The sequence below is a fragment of the Rousettus aegyptiacus genome, unplaced genomic scaffold, assembly GCF_014176215.1.
Source record: "Rousettus aegyptiacus isolate mRouAeg1 unplaced genomic scaffold, mRouAeg1.p scaffold_m13_p_1, whole genome shotgun sequence".
In the NCBI taxonomy this organism is placed as follows: domain Eukaryota; kingdom Metazoa; phylum Chordata; class Mammalia; order Chiroptera; family Pteropodidae; genus Rousettus; species Rousettus aegyptiacus.
In genome coordinates, this window is record NW_023416284.1 from 35297501 (window position 1) to 35314086 (window position 16586).

At 55.8% G+C, this 16586-nt stretch overlaps 1 protein-coding gene across 4 annotated transcripts in view; it reads right to left on the reverse strand.

Annotated features, from left to right (window-relative positions):
* Positions 1-16586, reverse strand: part of GLIS1 (GLIS family zinc finger 1) — a 211144-nt gene that overhangs the window by 12810 nt on the left and 181748 nt on the right. For 3 of the 4 annotated variants that reach the window (XM_016120328.2, XM_016120331.2, XM_016120332.2), the window contains exons 5-7: positions 10300-10461; positions 5268-5378; positions 1436-1568 (exon numbers count right to left, since the gene is read on the reverse strand). In XM_016120328.2, coding sequence (XP_015975814.2) covers positions 1436-1568; positions 5268-5378; positions 10300-10461 — 406 coding nt within the window. The remainder of the gene's footprint in view (positions 1-1435; positions 1569-5267; positions 5379-10299; positions 10462-16586) is intronic. The other variant, XM_016120330.2, reaches the window with a different exon arrangement.

Consider the following 16586-nt stretch of genomic DNA (forward strand, 5'->3'; position numbering starts at 1 on the left):
TGGTTCTTGCCCCTCTGTTTGGGATAAGCCCTGGGCTGGTATCTGGAAGAAAAAGCTTTGATCTGCGGCTGACTTCTCCTGATGATCTTGGGTCAGTCCTTCTCCTGAGTCCTCCCAGGGTCAGTCCTTCTCCTGAGTCCTCCCAGGGTAAAAATGATGCGGCTGCAGGACCCCCACCCCAGGGCAGCCTTTGCTAATCAGTCACAGCCCTCTTGCCTGCTGAGCCTCAGAATCTTTCTCAACACAGAACTCCAAGCAGTACAGATCTGGCACTTGAGATGCAAACCTTCGTCCCTGGTCTAGGTCATCCCTGTGGTCCCTGCTGGCCTGGCTATTTTAGCAACTCTAACCCTGTAAGAAGCAGCCCCTGGGTGGAGGGAGAAGGGTATGGTCCCTCCTCCGTGGACCCATCCTCCTGGGATGTCCTTGCCTTTGTGGCCTATCTGAGCACACGCCCTTGTGAAGGGCGATCCAGAAGAAGAGCAAACAACTCCTCTTCCTAAGGCTGTTTTGGTAAGTGCTTTAACATAGTTTTCAATCTGCTGCTACTTCGATGCTGAGAGGAAAGAATACAAAATGGGAAAAAAAAAATATTTAAAATGGTTAGAGTAATTCAAGAAATCCCAGAGGGTGGGAAGAGCTTTCTGCTCTGATACTATAGATTCTTCAGGGGGAGAGGAGAGTAGAGCACAGTTTTGTCATCTGGAATCCACAGGTCACACTGCCCTGATCTGGGCTGGATTCCTAAACCACACGACCAGGAAGTCCTGCCTTGTGGCTCACGGCTGTGGGGAGGGACAGACAGGCTGCCTCAGCTTGACCAGAGGCTCTGGGTGTCCAGCTGGATAGGCCTGCAGGGACCCATCTCTGGGCCACAGAGTTTAGTGATGAGCTAGAAGTGATAATGGCCAAGCTGCCCACCTTCTCAGCACCTAGATTTTCTCCTCTGAGGCAAGGGGTCATGGTGGGGAGCACACGAGGCTCTAAGCCCTGGCCCAGGCCTGAACATTCAGGCAGGTGCTGGAGGACACGAAGGAGCTACCTTGGTGAAGAGGACAGAGGAGGCTGGCAAAGTGTATACAGTGGTTTTGAGGCCAGAAGGAGTATAAGGGGATCAGGGAACTGCGTCCAAAGTGCCAAGTATGGACCAGGAGGTCGCCAGGAGGTGCGTAGGTCCCGTGAGGCCTCGGAGGCCAGGCTGAGAGGAGCCTGGGCTTCTCCCCATGGGCAGGGGGAGCCACAGACGAGTGTGAAGGAATGTATGCCTAGTAAAGGTAAGCTGCGGAGGCAATGAAGCCCAGAGGAGTGGGCGTCCCTCAGCGAGTGGTGCCTATACAGCCCCTGGTGGCCCACAGAGTTGTCTTCCTTCAGGCCCGGGTGGCAGCGGAAGGGCCCTCCGGGCTGTGTGCCTGGCCCTGCCTCCCCGCATGCATACCTGGGAGCAGCTCCTGGCCGAGGGTGCGGCCACCTTTCCCTTCGCTGGCAGCCAGCTGTGTGGACGCATGGAGCTGCTGCAGGGCCAGACACTCGGTCAGGACGTCGGTCTCAGTATCAGGGCCCGTGTGCAGCTAAGGAGCAAGCACAGGGAGAGAGTGTGTTAGCCAAAGACACCTGCCCACCCACTGGCAGCCTTCACTTTAGGGGACCAGGCAGGAAGGGACAGTGGCCCTAGGGCAAGACCGTTCACCCTGCTATGCTCTAGTTCCCTCGTCTGTGAAACAGAGCTGACTGTGTACGCAGGGGAGGTTGTGTTAGTTCAGCTCTGAAAAGCAAATGCTAAGACGAGATTGACCATGCAAGGATTTTAATAGAGGAAGTACCTGTGTGAAAGCGCTAAGCCGTCTGGGAGAGCCATCAGACCATGTCACAAGTCTGACCCAAGAGAAGGAGGAAAGGAAAGAGGAGGTCATGCTCCGAAAGTCTAGGAAACCAAGGGGTCCTCAGGGAGCCAAAGTCTGCTGTAAGTTAGGGGCGTCCTGTGTCTCCTGGGATGAGGCCTTGCCTCGGCATCCCGTGGGGCCTGCCATGCTTCGTTACTGCCTGGGAGCGGCCTGCAGGAGACACAGCCTCAGCACAAATGCTGAGATGGGTGTCACAGTGCAGCAGCCGGGGCTAGAGGTCTGTGAGGCATGTTCTCGTGGCTGCTCAGAGGCAAGCTGATGCAACGGGAGTAAAACACAGTAGATATGCAGTGTCTTTCCCTCCTTCTACTACCTGTCCCCACTATATTTTTTTTCTTTCCTGGCATCAGATATGGCGGAAATAGTCCAGGACTAGGGGCGAAAGACCTGGGTTCAAATCCCGCTCCATCTCCTCTTACTCCCTGTGTGACACTGGACTAATAACTCAACCTCTCGGGTTCACCCTTCCCTGCCTGTAGCAACAATAATCACCCCTCACCCCAGACTGCTGTGAGGAATAACGAGATGATGGGTATAAACACACTTGTTGAATGTGTTGTGTGAGGGCTGGCTGACCCTAACTGGCCGAGTCACACATGGTCACATGACAGGGGTCACACTGGATCAATATATGGACACCTCAGACCATCTTCGCCTCTCCAGATGGGGCCAGATAGGGACAGGGAGGGACTGGTTGGGACCCAAGGGACACCGAGTGATAAGGGGACATATGCTCTGATGGGAGGGGCCTCTTCTCCCAGGGAAATCCCAAAGCCTGACTACTAGAGTGCCTGAAGATAGACTTGTCCAAATCCTCATTTTGCCTGGGACAAAACCAACCCAGAGAAGGCAAGAGCCTTGTCTCATGTGGCACAGCAGCCAAGAGTCAGCCCCGAGGGTTTTTCCACCCTCCCAGGCCAGAAGGGCCAGCACCTAGGCTTGGGGAAGGCATGCCCAGTCTCCCAGTGGGCTCTTAGCTCCCTGACCCAGCAGCTGTTTTCCATGTAAATTAAGTTTCTGGCAAAAGAGGGCCAAGGCATGCCTTACAGACCACAATGTCGATCGGATTAGGAGCAGCAGGAGAGGAGAATTAAGGAAGAAAAGCATTTCTAATTCTCTCTGAAATGCAGCAGGGCTGCCAAGGAGCTGTCATAATACAAGGGTCGCTTTACCCAGAAAGATACATCATCCCCGATGGCTCTTAATGGATGCTTATTGTTGAGAAGTTTGCAGATCTGTGGCCCCAGGTCCCCGGGGCTCATTGTGAGCCAAGCATGGGGCCTGGGAAAACCAGGGCAGGATTCTGGTCCTCGGGCACCAGTCTGCTGGGGATAGAAGCCTCCCTGGCATTGAGCCTGGGCCATTCCCCGTCCTGCTCAGGCCCCTCAGCCTGAGAGTGGCCGAGAGAACTCAGGCCCTGGAGACAGATGGGTCCGAGATAAGATTCTGGCTCTGTCACTCTCGTGGGGCACAACTCTGGGCAGATTTGTGAACCCACTGAGCCTCAGTTTCCACATCTCTAAAATGGGAAAAGATAGAGTCCACTTCCTAGGGTGATAGTGAGGACTACATGAGATTTGGTCTGTGAAGCACTGGGCTTGGCCTTCCCTTCTCAGGGTGAATGTGGATGCGGTGTTTTCACTGGCAAGTTAGTTCGCGGCTCATGCTTTAACTACATCCTTTCTCTGCTTTACTGCTTCCCACTGCCACGGGATAAAGACCAAAGTTTTAAGCCGTGTTGTCCCCTCCCCATCGTTGTCCCCACTGAAGCCTGCTCACTCCAGCACCCCATCTCTGTAAACCCCCAATCCCAAGGACCAAGGCGGTCTGCTTTCTCTAGCCTCTAGGCCTTTCTCTACTTATTTCATGGCTGTATTCACAGCCTAGAACAGTGCTTGGAAAAGAGATGCTTCATAAATCTCACCAAGCAAATTGATGGGCTCTTCCCATAGTCCTCTGCCGTCATACCAATGGCCCTAGAATTTTTCTTTATTTCCATACCTTCCCGGCACTCAAATACCCTTGCCCCCAGCGGTCCTCTGGAGATGTGGGTTAAACCCAGCAGGGAAGGCTCTGCCCCAAATTGTAGTCCCCAACCCTCCCACTGTGCTGGGTCCCCTGGCAGCTCACACCTCGTCCCAAACAGAACCTGCTGCTTTCTTAGATCATCTGTCCTGATGAAGGGGACCACCATCCACCCTGCCCCCAGAGTCTGACACTGGTGCTCCCCTGGCACTCCCTCCACCAAGCCCCGCCCCTCTCTCCCCGTCCTGCTCTGGCCCAGGTCAGCCACCACCATCTCTCCTGCTCCCCAGCAAGGACCTCCCTGTCCCAGATTTCCCTCCAACTTCCCCAACCCATTCTGCAAGCTGCCTCCAGAGCCATCTTTCAAGGTGACATGTCCCTTCTTTACTTAAGACCCCTCGACGGCACACATTGTCCTTGGGACAGCCCAAATTCCTCTGCAGGGCTTTGGGCCTGTCAAGTCCACCCCACCCACCTCGCCTTTCCTCCTTGCCTCACTGCCCAGCCTCAAGACAGGCAGGCCACCCACTGGGCCTTGCATATGGCGTTTCAAGCTTCAGTCACTCTCGGGTATATACTCTTCTGACTGTCTTCATCTGCCCAATGCTTTCTCCTGCTCCAAGAACTTACTGACAAAATGCACCACCCCTTGTTCTGAGCTTTTACTTTTGGCCAAATACTGTTCCAAACCCTTAACATATATTTTACTCATTTAATCCTCATGATAACCCTTTAAAGCAAGACCTTGATTGCTTCCACTGGACAGCTGGGAGGCATGAAGAATGAAGGCAGTAAGAAACGTGCCCTAGGCCCCAGGGTAGTGGTGGCGAGCCTGTCAGGCTGGCTCCAGAGCGCACGCCACTCGGCCCTACTGCTGCTGGTGTCATTTCTTCCAGGACCCTCCTGTCCCCACCCTGATGGGCTAAGGCCCCCTTCTCTGTGCCTTTGACTATCCCTTGCATAACTCGGTTGTAGTCTTTATTATATTATCCTGAATTGGCTCTTCATGTCTGTCTCTCACCTGCCGGGTTCAAGTTGGAGGTGGGGACTATGCTTCTCTATTTTTGCATCTTCATTGACATCAAACCTTTACTAAACAAGCCACGGTGAGTGGGCAGGTGAATTGGAGAGGAGGTAGATGATGTGTCCAGCTGGCAGGGGTCGGGGAGTACATTCGGGGTACCAGTGGGAGGCAGATGGTGGACGGTGGACAGCGGCATCCTCAAGCACGTGAAAGGATGAATGCACTTAAGGAGCGTGGGTACCTGGCTTGATGCTGGATGGGCGACTGGGAGGCGAGGGGGTGTTTGCAGATGTGGGTCCGGAAGGGAGGCGTCTTACCTTCTTACGCACCTGCTGCTCTTTGGCTGAATGGGCCTTCACGTGCTTGCGGAGGGAGCTGGGGTCCGTGTAGCGCTTGGAGCAGCCAGGGATCTGACAGGCATATGGCTTCTGCAACATGAGAAGGGAAGAGACGGGGCGAGTGAGGGGCCACCCGCCAGGCCCAGGTCCTGCTTGGGACCTGCGGTGGGGAGGATGACTGCACGAGGGGCAGACTGCAGGCTCGTGCCCTGTCCCTCCCTCCATGTTCCCGGCCAGGAGGGGTCTGACTCAGCCAGCAGACCCACGGGTGCAGGGAAGGTGCCTGGCCTGGTATCGAAGGAGGGAGCTTGTGTCTTCATTTCACCCTCACATTGGGACCTCAGGAAAATCGCCTCCCATCTTTGAATCCCACTCTTCTCCTCTGCAAAATGGGGCCAACTGAGGATTCTTCTAGCTCTGACACTGGCTCTGAGAAAAGTATACCCTTTGTAGCCCAGAGCTGCAGAGAAGCAGTGAGTGGACAAGAAGTGAAATGAGCGGCTGCCTTGGAAAGGAGGAAGAGAAGGAGAAGGGAACAGAGGGGAACAGCATGGGGCAAGGGGGGCACGGTCAGGCTGGAGTACAGCAGGGTCCCAGGCTGGGAGTGGCTGGCCACACCTGGCAGGGGCACCAGCGTCCCCAGCCTGCTCTCTGATCCTTGCCTCGACAATCATGGGAGGCCGGAAGGGAAGTGATCTCAGAGAGGCCTGGGCAGGATAGAGATCTGTGCCCTTTGTGTCTCTTCCCCTTGGGGCCCCCATGCCCACGGCCTCCCTCAGTTCCTGCCCAGGCCCCACCCACTCTCTCTACCTCCAATCTTCCCCGACACTCATAGCTAGAGAGCCTTCCTCACAGAGCTGGACATGCTCTTACCTTCTAAATCCTCCAGTACTCCCCGATGCCCTTGGATACAGCCCATCCTGGCCACCAAAGACCCTTGTGCCTCGGGACTTGCATAAGTATTCACCCTCCCCCTGCCCCTGCCTCTAGCCCTTGTCTCTTCCTCTCTAAGCCCTCTTCGCATCTTCTTCCCATCTCCACCTCCTGGGGTTCCCCTCTGCAGCACTGTCTGCCCTGTGCTGAGTTGTCCGGCATCCTTATCTACAGGGTGGCGAGTCTTCCTTGGCGGAGGGTCCCTTGATTCCCCTCAGGCCCTAGGGGCTGGCCCCGGCGCAGGGGCTCTGTGGCTATAACCGGATTCTGAGCTCTCCCGCAGAAGCTTCCACAACACCCTGCTTAGGGACTCCAGCTGCTACTGGGGCTTGACATCCCTGAGGCTTCCTTTTTTGAACACATCTAGCAGTTCCGATTTCTCTGGGCCCTCTGGCCTCCAGTGGCTGTAGGGGACAGGAGAACGTTTGGAGGAGGTGATCCCTCTCGGATTAAGAACCAGGGATTGCTGTGTCCCTGTCAGACACACCTCCGTGGAACTACACCACCCCCACCCCTCAACCTCAAGGTAACTGTCCTGCGGACCGAGGTGAGGTTGGTCAACCTCGGACCCAGGGACCTTCTGGGAAGAGGAAAGCAGAAAGAGATAACTGTACCTTGGTGCTGCCACGGAGAGTTGCCAGGTTAAAGAAACGAAGGAGAGCGAAAAGAAAGAGACAGAGCAATGAGAGGCTGGCCTCGCTGAAAGGAAGGTACAGGCCTGCCCCCCGCCCAACCACACAGAGACAGAGACATGCATGCACATGCAGACACACTGTGCCCCTCTCCCACGGGCCTGAACCTCGACCCCAGCATATGCACAAACAGAGGCACACATGCGCGCGCGCGTGAACACACACGCACACACACACACACGCACCCCGCCTCTCTCTCTCTCTCTCTCTCTCATGGGCCTGACCCTCATCCCAACTCTCTCTCTCTCTCTCTCTCTCTCTCTCTCTCTCTCTCTCTCTCTCGGGCTCTGCCCTGCGCTGCCTCGGGCCCTGTCCCTTGGGGACACTGATACAAATCCACACGCTTTTGTCAAAAAGCAAACAAACAGAGGTCCTTGTGTGCAGATGCACTCGCCTGGAAAGAGGGCACAAGGCCCATCCCCGTGTTTGTTTTTCCAGGGCCTGACGTGTGTAGAACATTCCTGCAGCCCAGCCCTCCCGTGGGCCCTCGGGAAACCCTGTGGCTGTCCCAAGCAGCAGCCAAGTCCCAGGCTCCAGAGCCTTGCTAATGAACAAGGACACTCGCAGGCATGCTGGAAGGACAGAGCACTGAGGCGCCCGGCGCCCAGGGCCCTCCAGGTCCGTGCTCATGAATGCCGCTCACGTGCGGAGCGTCCCCTACGTGCAGGCACTGTGCTGAGCACCTGCCATCCACGATCTTTCAGATCGTGAGAAGCATCCCCACTTCACAAAAGAAAAGCAAGGCCGATGGTTTGCCCAAGATCTCAAAGTGGGTAAGAGTGTGCCCATGACACTCTGCTACGGTGCCTGCTCTCGTCTGCAGTGGATCCAGTGAAGTGGGCAAAGGAAAGATCGTCACCCTCATCTTGCTGTTGGGGAAAATTAGGCCAGAGCAGGACAATGGCTTATTCATGGAGTCTGCGGCAGTCAGGACTTGAACCCTACACTAAGAGCCTGGGATATGGCAGGATTGAGTCAGCATTCTGCCAGAGAACAGAAAAGAAGGGACTTATATTTGTTTTGCAGACTGTTTGTCGCGCCTATACATCTGTCATCTCAGTTGATTCCCATCTCTCTCTTGTGAGGTAGGTGTTTGAGGAAACTGAGGCTCAGAGAGGCTAGCTGGCATTCATTCCTTGCACTTCTGGGACCAGGTGGAAGGCTAGGGTTAGGACCCAGGCTAGTTCTCTCCAGTCCATTCCACCACTTTCCTGCCCATGGAGAGAATCCCGTGTTCTCTAGTGCCAGAGGGGAGCTGGGGACATGACTAGGTCCCCTCTGGAAAACATGACCCAGCTTGCAGGAGGCTGAGCTGCTGGGCCTCGGAGCCTTGGATGCTGGGAAAGCAACCTAGCCACTCAGAGTCACCTGGGACATTTATGTGGGGATGGGCACGAGCTGGGGGTTGCACCTCCCAGGCCGCACCTCCTAGACCTTCGGGGTGATGAAGGCCTGAGCCTGATCTGACCTAGCCCTCGGAGCTCTGTTCACCAAGTAGGGGCTAGAGGCCTGTTGCTTTGGGGCTGGGTCCAGGAAATGTAGTCAGGAGGGAGTTTAGGGAGGAAGGGAGTAAGTCAGGGTGGGTGACCCCGAGAAGCCTGGAGGGATGTTGCCCAGGCCTGGGAGGAGGAGGTGCAGAGAGACCTGGAGCCATTGGTGCTTTCCTGTGGCTTCTGGAGACATAACAAGGGTGCTGGGACACAAGCTGCACCCCCTCAGTGTCTGGACTGGGCCCCAAGGGCCTCGAGAGCTGGCGTGCGAGAAGGTAATAAAGGCAGGGGATGTGTTAGCATATGCCTCCTCACTTCATGTCCCCAACACAGCCTGTGACAGTGAAGCCCGAGACGGGAGGGGCAGGGAGAGGGGGTTAGTTCAGGCTGGGGACCAAACTAATCCTTAATACTCTCATCCCCTCTGCTCAGCTCCATTTCTCCAGCCGGGGCACTGGACTTGGAGTCAGACAGACCCAAGTTTGCACCCCAGCTCTGCCACTTAACAACTGGTGACAGTTAATGACTTCATCTCTTCAATTCTCGGTTTCTTTTTTTTTGCAGAATAGGGATAATGGCCCTTACCCTGTGGGTCATCACCAGGATTAAACTGGGAGAGGATGCATGTGATATGGTGGTGGGGGGCGGGGGGCGGGAATTCTGCCCAGGGACCGGCCTAAACCCGAAATGTGACTTCCCCACTATTTTCTGCCAACCCCCCATCTTTTGGGGGTCCTGTCTTTCCTATCTATAAGAGAAAGAGTTTGGACCAGAGGGCCTCCAGCTTTGGCCTCTGTTGTTTCATGGCCTCCAGCTTACCCTGGAGGGGCGTCAGTCACCTTCTTGGGCCTCTGTTTCCTCATCTATATATGTACTAGATAGGCTGGGCTAGATGGCCACTTAGGTCTCCCAGCTCCCCATCGGCAGAGCTCCCTAAACATTTACATGAAGAGCAGAGACACAGGCAGGCCAGCGGCCAGAGGCGAACTCTGGCTGCAGACCTGTTTGCTGCTGCATGCAGGGGCTGGGGTCCTCTCAGGCCTCGTATCCCCCTCACATGGGCTCTATGAGACTAGTGTGAGGCCCATCTCTGAGTCAGCTTTGCCACCTTCCAGCTGAGCAGGTGCACTCAACCTCCCAGCACCCCCATACCCTCATCTGTCAAATGGGTTAGTGACCCCCTAACTGGCAGTGTAAGCATGAAATCGTGGGAGACCATGTTTGAGGAAGTGCTCTGTTAACCGCTGAGGTCTATATTCACAGAGAGAATGCTTGGACCAACCCTGTAAAAACTCCAGGTTATCCCATTGTCTAGCTCAAAAAAAGGAAAGGAGGTGACATACAGGCACCTGGGGCCAGGTCACCATTCCAGGGGCCTGGAGTCTTAGACCCTGCTCACCTCGACTTCTTACCCACCAGGCTCAAAGGGTAAAAGAACAGCCCTGAAGAGCCCCTGGCCTGCCTCCATGGAGCGGGAAGGGTTTCGGAAAGGAAGGGCAGGGAGAGCTGCTCTGGGGGTGCTGACCGCTGAGGCCTGGGGGGAGCACTCAGGACGGTGAGCCCACCCTCTCCATGGGGAAATACAAGGGTAAAGCAGTGGTTCTCAACTTGGGGGAGACTTTACTACCTCCTCCCACGATGTTTGGTGACATCTAGAGAAATGTTTGGTTGTCACAACTGGGAAATGGGAAATCACGATCTAGTGGATAGAGGCCAGGGGTACTGCTAAATGTCCTATAATGACGGGACGTTCGTCTTGCCTCAGTCATCCTGCCCAAAATGTCAACAAGGCTCTAGGATGAAGGCAGCATTTCTGCATGGACCCCGGCTCCCGTCCTGCTTTATACAAGTTGGGGAGTGTGCACGACCTCCAGCCCCTTCCCCGCCTTGGCCTACCGTGTCGAGGTGGGTGCGCTGGTGCTTGGCCCGATCGCTGGAGTTGCTGAAGGCCTTCTGACAGCCTGGGTGCTGGCACAGGTACGGCTTCTCGCCCGTGTGGCTCCGCAGGTGGATCTTGAGGTTCTCCAGTCGTGAGAAGGCCTTGCTGCAGCCTTCAAACTGTGGGAGAGGCTGGTGAGGGGTGGTCTGCAGCCCTCAGAGGTCCCATCGCCCAGCCTGGAAATGGCCCTTGGCATCCTCTGCCCTCCTCCCCCTGCTAGACCCCATTCCCTGAGGTCTCCAGGAACCTTTGTTCAGCTCCCCATGAAGTGCTTAAGGCCCAGACTCTATCTGGGAAGCCCTGGTAAGTCCAGAAAAAGTGTTCCCCTAACTTAGAAATGGCCACTAGGGCTGGAGATGAAAGTGGTCTCTCCCTTTGTGGATCTGGAAGGATCCAACTCCCAATGGCATCTGGAAACAACGGCTGCTCTGACAGCAGCACAGCCCTGAATGGACAGATGACAGGCATACATTGTAGCACAGATAGCTCTGGATTTGATAGCCCTTGACCTCCCTGTGCCTTATTTCCTTGCCTACAAATTCGAGACTGTGCGGCCACCACTCAGGGCTGATATAAGGGTCTCAAGGGGTAGGGCACTGACTGCCAACGGGCTCTGTCCATATGGCGCACAGCAATCAGTGCTGATTGTTGTCAGAACGATGACCACATTTGTAAACTCAGTGTGTTTGATTAATCACTTGGCACGTTTAGCTGTCCAACACCCACCATTTGCCAGACCCCGTGCTGGGCAGTGGGCATGCAGTGGGTGCAGCACAAGCATGTGATGCCTCTGGCTGGAGGTGGAGGAAGGGGTGGACAGAGAGCAGCAAACACAGCACCCTCCTCCTGCAGCCCCGGGCTGCCCTGATCCTGGCAGCCTCTGCCCTGCTCCAACCTCTCTCCCTGGGATCCTCTAACTTCTAACGTTCCCTCTGTATTCTCCACGCTGCTCCCCAGAGGAAGTCTCTGATGTAGAAACGGGACCCTGCTGCTCTCTGCTTAAAGCCTTATGGACCTGGCATTCGAAACTTCCACCCCTACCTGTCCCTCTTTATTCCCACCCCATACTCTGGAAACAAGTGGAGTCCTCTGGGCAATTTCAAGCCATTGTTCACTCAAGTCACTCAGCAAGGAATGTCCTTTCTCTCTCTCGTAACCATCCATCCCACCCCCCCTCAGCCTTCAAAGTCCAGCTCAAATGCTGCCTAGCAGAGGTAGCCAACCCTGGTCCCCTAGTGGGACTGGCTGCTCTTTCCTGCCTCTCCCCACCGTCTGGCCCGTGTTCCCTCATGCGCGCCACGGGCAAGGCGGGACCCAACAATGACCTTCACCTGCTCTGTCTGTCCAGAACTGGTGCTGGATGCTTAACCAGAGAACCCGTGAAATGTGTGGCCTCGGTCCACACCTCAGAGACAGAGGTTTCCTGTGGTGATCAGAGGGCTGTGACAAGGCAAAGACAGGCCACAGGCTACATCTGGCGCCAACGCCCAGGTGGCTGTGCTACCAGTTGCCTTCTTGGGGCAGGGGTGAGGGGGAGGTAACCCTTGAGGAGGCCAGTTCCCTCTCCTGAGCCATCGGTTTCATCCCCCAGGGTTGAACTGCCACTCAGATCATGACCCACATGGCCCCATGCCTCTAAGCCAGGCCAGCAGTGTCCCCGAGGGCTAGTGCTCTCACAAACACTCTTCCCTACCCATTCTCTGGGCTTATCCGCAGGGGGAAGAAGGAGCTGACAGCTCCCACCTGTTTCCACACTTGGAAGATGTGATCTCCCTCTTTTCCGAGCTGGGAACTGGGTTCCTTTGTGCTCTCACCTCCCAACTTTCTAGGTACCTTATCTGTTAGTGAGTTTACAGGTGGGAGCCGAGAGCAGACTGTAGACAGAGTGAGACCCAGTGGTTTTCCTGGCTTATTTTCTCAGCCCCGAGAGGTCAGTGTCCCCATCCAGGGCAGGTCAACACATTTGGTAATTTTTGGTGATGGCTGTTCAGTGGTACAGACCAGCTCCAGCCTTGTGCTGGGCGAGGCTGAGACAGGGAGAGAACCCAGGCAGGGGTCCCACCCTTCAGGAGCACAGAACCCCAAGGCAGCGCACACACACCATCAGAACAAAGCAGAGCAGTCAGCGCTGGCCCACGGGGAGACGCGGAGCGGGGCGGCTGCACGGAGGCAGCACCTCACCCAGCCAGGAGAGCACAGGTGTTGCAGAGGCGAGGGCACTGGATACGCTTGTGCAGGCATGCCGCCAGTCACCCCAACACTGCATTCAGTCCCTGGCCCAGCTGAGCTCTGAGCAATGACCAGGACACCAAAGAGTAGGGCAAGAGACACTGAAGGCCAACGGAAGGTAGGCCCAGGGGCACCAAAGTGTGGGAAGGGCACGGAGTCCTTGTGGAGGGCCCTCTGTGGCTGGGTGTGGGCTGCCCATTGGGGGTGTGGGGTGGGTTCTAGTGGGTGAAGAGAACAGAGGCCAGAGAGTGGGGCCTGAAATGGCAGGCTGAGGAGCCTGGACTTCACCTCGGCAACAGTGGGAACCACAGAAAGGCCTTAAGGATGGAAGGAGGGCACAGGGTCAGATAGGCACTTGAGGAAGACCCCTTTCGGCTGCTGGTGACAGCTAGGGCTGGGAGAGGAGACATGGCAGGGGGCGATGAGGATAAGGCAGGTGTAACATCACAGATGAGGGTCACCAAGGCTGGATTCAGGGCAGAGGTGGCAGGATGGGGCAGGAGCCAGGACAGAAGTGCCTGGCCAGATGTGAGAACAGGAACCAGAGACAGTGACTGGTCTGGGGCAAGCTCCCTCTGCGCCTCTCCCTTGAAGGCCGGGGCACAAGTGCAGGTCATACTCTGCTGGGGCTGGTCCAAGGCAAGCCGCCCACAGCCGGGTTTTAGGGTCTGTTCCACTTCCTATTTCCAGATGTTGTGCCTTTTCCATGCTTCCAAACCAGAAGGAAATCCTGGTTGGGGAGTAAATAGGCCACAAGCTGCCCCACCTTGCTCTCCTGCAATGGCCTTATGCCAAGTTCACCCAAAAGTGAGATGGAGGAGCTGTGGCTGGAGAGCAGGCTGCCCCTCAGCACCCAGCCGGCCCCTTTGTTCCTCTTTGGCTCAAGCTGGGAGACATCCGAAGCAGAGGCACAGTATCCTCAGGTGCTGTGTGATTGTCCTGAGCTTGGAAGGGTCCATCGGACTCTGGAGACTGGTGTAGCATCTCCTCCCCACAGGCTTGTACGCCCGTCTGGCCAGCCCTCTGTCACAGCGCATTTGCTCCCACCCCCCATGCCTTCGTTCAGGATGTGCCCCTCCTGGGACACCCTCCCTTCCAACTTGCTGACAGTTTAATTCATACATCTTTCAAAAGTCCAGGATCTGCAGCTTGGTATTCACGGTCTTCCAACAAGGCCCCAGACGCCTCTCTCATCTACATACGCCCCGGGTATTATGCCTGCTTTAGTCATGGGAGTGATCCACTGAACCTGTCAAAAACTCCCATGCCCCCAAGCCCTTGCTGGAGCTGTTCCCTCAGCCTGGACTTCTTTTCCTTCCTTCTTTTCTTTGGCAGATATCTAATACTACTGCTCAAGCACCACTTCCTCTGAGAAGCCTTCCCCAATGTCCCCTGCCATCCTCAGTGTCACACCCTGAGCGTGTGGTTTAGAAAGTTCACTGTACACCCACTACCTACTCTCCATGCCTCCAGGCTAAAGGTTCCTTCAAGGCAGGGCTGGCATCTCAGTCAGGGGACAGAGTGGGTTAGAAATTTGATCCAATAGGGCTATAAAATAGGAGTTCCCTGGCCTGGGGGGTGTATGTGCCCCATGAGTGCACATTCTCCTTCCAGTGTTCATTAAGGTACCCCATACCTGTGCATGTGCCCTGTGCCCATGCCCGCCCAACCTTGTCCTGCCTCCCCTGCCCCAGGAATTTCCCAGAGCTGAGTTGCAGGCTAAGGTACAACGAGCAGCTGGCCAGGGTGCCCTGAAGGGGAGGCCTGTCCTTTCAGGTAGAAGCAGAGGTAGCAGCAGTGGAGAAGGGATGCTGCCCATTAGGACTGGTCTGGGATAGGGATGCTGCAGGTACCTCTGGCAGAGCAATGTCCCTATCAGGGCCAGCATCCCAGACATGCCAGGGGCCTCGAGGGTGTGTGGGCTGTATGCAGCTGCCTACCAGGGTCCCCATGGTCCTCCCCATTCAACAACTGCACAGATAGGCTAACAGAGGCAGAGAATGGAGGACAGAAATGCTCATGGGTTCTGTACCTATGTGCTCAGTGGGGAGGACCAGCACACTCTGGTGTGGGACAACCTGGGCTGGCATCTGGGCTGCTCCACTTATGAGTGATCAGAGGTGAGTCCCTTCAACTCCCCGAGCCTCAGTTTTCTCATCTGTAAAGCTAAGTGAGTCCTACCAGCCATAGAAGGCAGCTGTGAGGATTAAACGAAATAATGCACGGTAAGTGCTTATCTCTGCACCAGGGGCCCCTGGTCGACGTGTTTGCCATTGATTGGTTTGGCCCCAACACTCCTGTCGTGCCAAGCCCATGGGGTACCTTTTGGGTACCGGAAGCAGCCTCCAATGAGAGTGAGGCAGCCTTTTGGGGGTGGGTATGATTTGAAGGAGCTCCGTCTGTCAGCTGTGTGGGGGCTGGGAGGGCAGCAGGGAGAGGTGCCCCACCACTGCTGTGTTGTGGGGGTACAGATGCTGCCAGAATGGAAATGTGGGTCTTCTTTCTTGGAGCAGAGATGGAGCCAACAGGCACATTTGTGGCTTTGGACCTCAGTTTCTCTGAGGGGGTAGAGGATGGGCCCCTCAGGCAATGTCACTGTGACCCAAAGGTGTAACGATGGTTCTGTGGGGCTTGCACCCCAGTGGGGAAGAGCTTTTATGGCATTCTTCTCCCACCCCCCAGTCTCTGAGTTTCTAGGGAGGATTTTGCCCTGGTCAGATGCCTTCCTCCCTGCCATCAGTGTCCAGGGACACGACTCTTCAGAGTGACCTCCTGAGATGCCCCCTACCAATCACGAGGGTTGGGTAACTGTACCTACCTGGCTGGGTGGGAAAATCGCTCCCACTGTGCCAAAGGGCATGGAGCCTGGGCTAAGCCACAGGCAGAACTGCCGTCTCTTCTAGGAAGACGTGACCCATACATCTTCGACACAAGGCAGCAATGTTGGACAAGGCCCAGGGCTCTGAAAGTCACTCGTGTACCCCCCTCCACCCACCCCCAGCCACGTACCCTCCTCAGTCCTGTCGAACACCTGTTGTCCTTCCACCTGCCCACTTCTTGGATTCACTCATTCAGCCTCTCATCTTTTTTGCCCATTGTTTCACATCTTCTTACCTCACTCAGCCGCCCCTGTGTGTGCCTGGAAGTATGCTGGGAGCTGAGGCTTTGGGTCAACAAAGACCACAAGACAAGTTAGAATGTATTAAGCACCAAGAAGGGGCTGATCACAGCGGGTGCCAGCTGGAGATGCCTGGGGATCGCTAAAGCCTTCTTGGAGGAGCTGGGCCTTGACGTCTAGGCAGGAATTGGACAAACAGAGTGGAGGGCACAGGGGGACTGATGGAGGTGGTACATGTTCTGGAGACAGCTAAGAATCTGCTGAGCCAGAAAGAAGGGGAGCAATGAAAAGAGAGGAGGAAGTAGAAATGGGAGTTCTGCAGGAATATCTTCATTGAAACCCATGGGTGGTGGTTCATTCTGAAGTGGATGAGTTTGGGATGTTTTTGTTGTCCCAAAAGACTCCACAGAGACCAACTTGTGCAGTCACTGGTGTGGCCCAGCAAGTGGGATGGCCTGAGGCTTTTGACTTGGGGGACACTGGTGCTGAACTCCTTAGCCCCTGGCCTCCTACCTTCCACCCGAGCCAGGAGCCTGTTCCCCATTCCCAGGCCTCTGCATCCACACAGCCACCAAGCCAAGGAAATGCTTCCTCTTAAACATCGTTCATGTCTGTCCTCTTCTCTTCCTGTCGGCCCCACTGCCCTGATCCACTCCCTCAGCACTGCTCACCCAGGTGACGACACCTCCCTCCCTGCCCCTCCCCTCCCTTCCCGATTCATCTCCACATGGTATCCAGTATCCAGCAAGCCTATGGGTCTGTCCAAGTCCCTCTCTGGCTGGTGTGACTTGGCCCCTGGCAGTGGCTTGGTAATGTTTGTCCCCTCCAACTCCCACACTGCTGTGTTTCAGCATCAGAGAGGTCTGGGTGCAAATCTGGCCTCCACACTTCCCAACT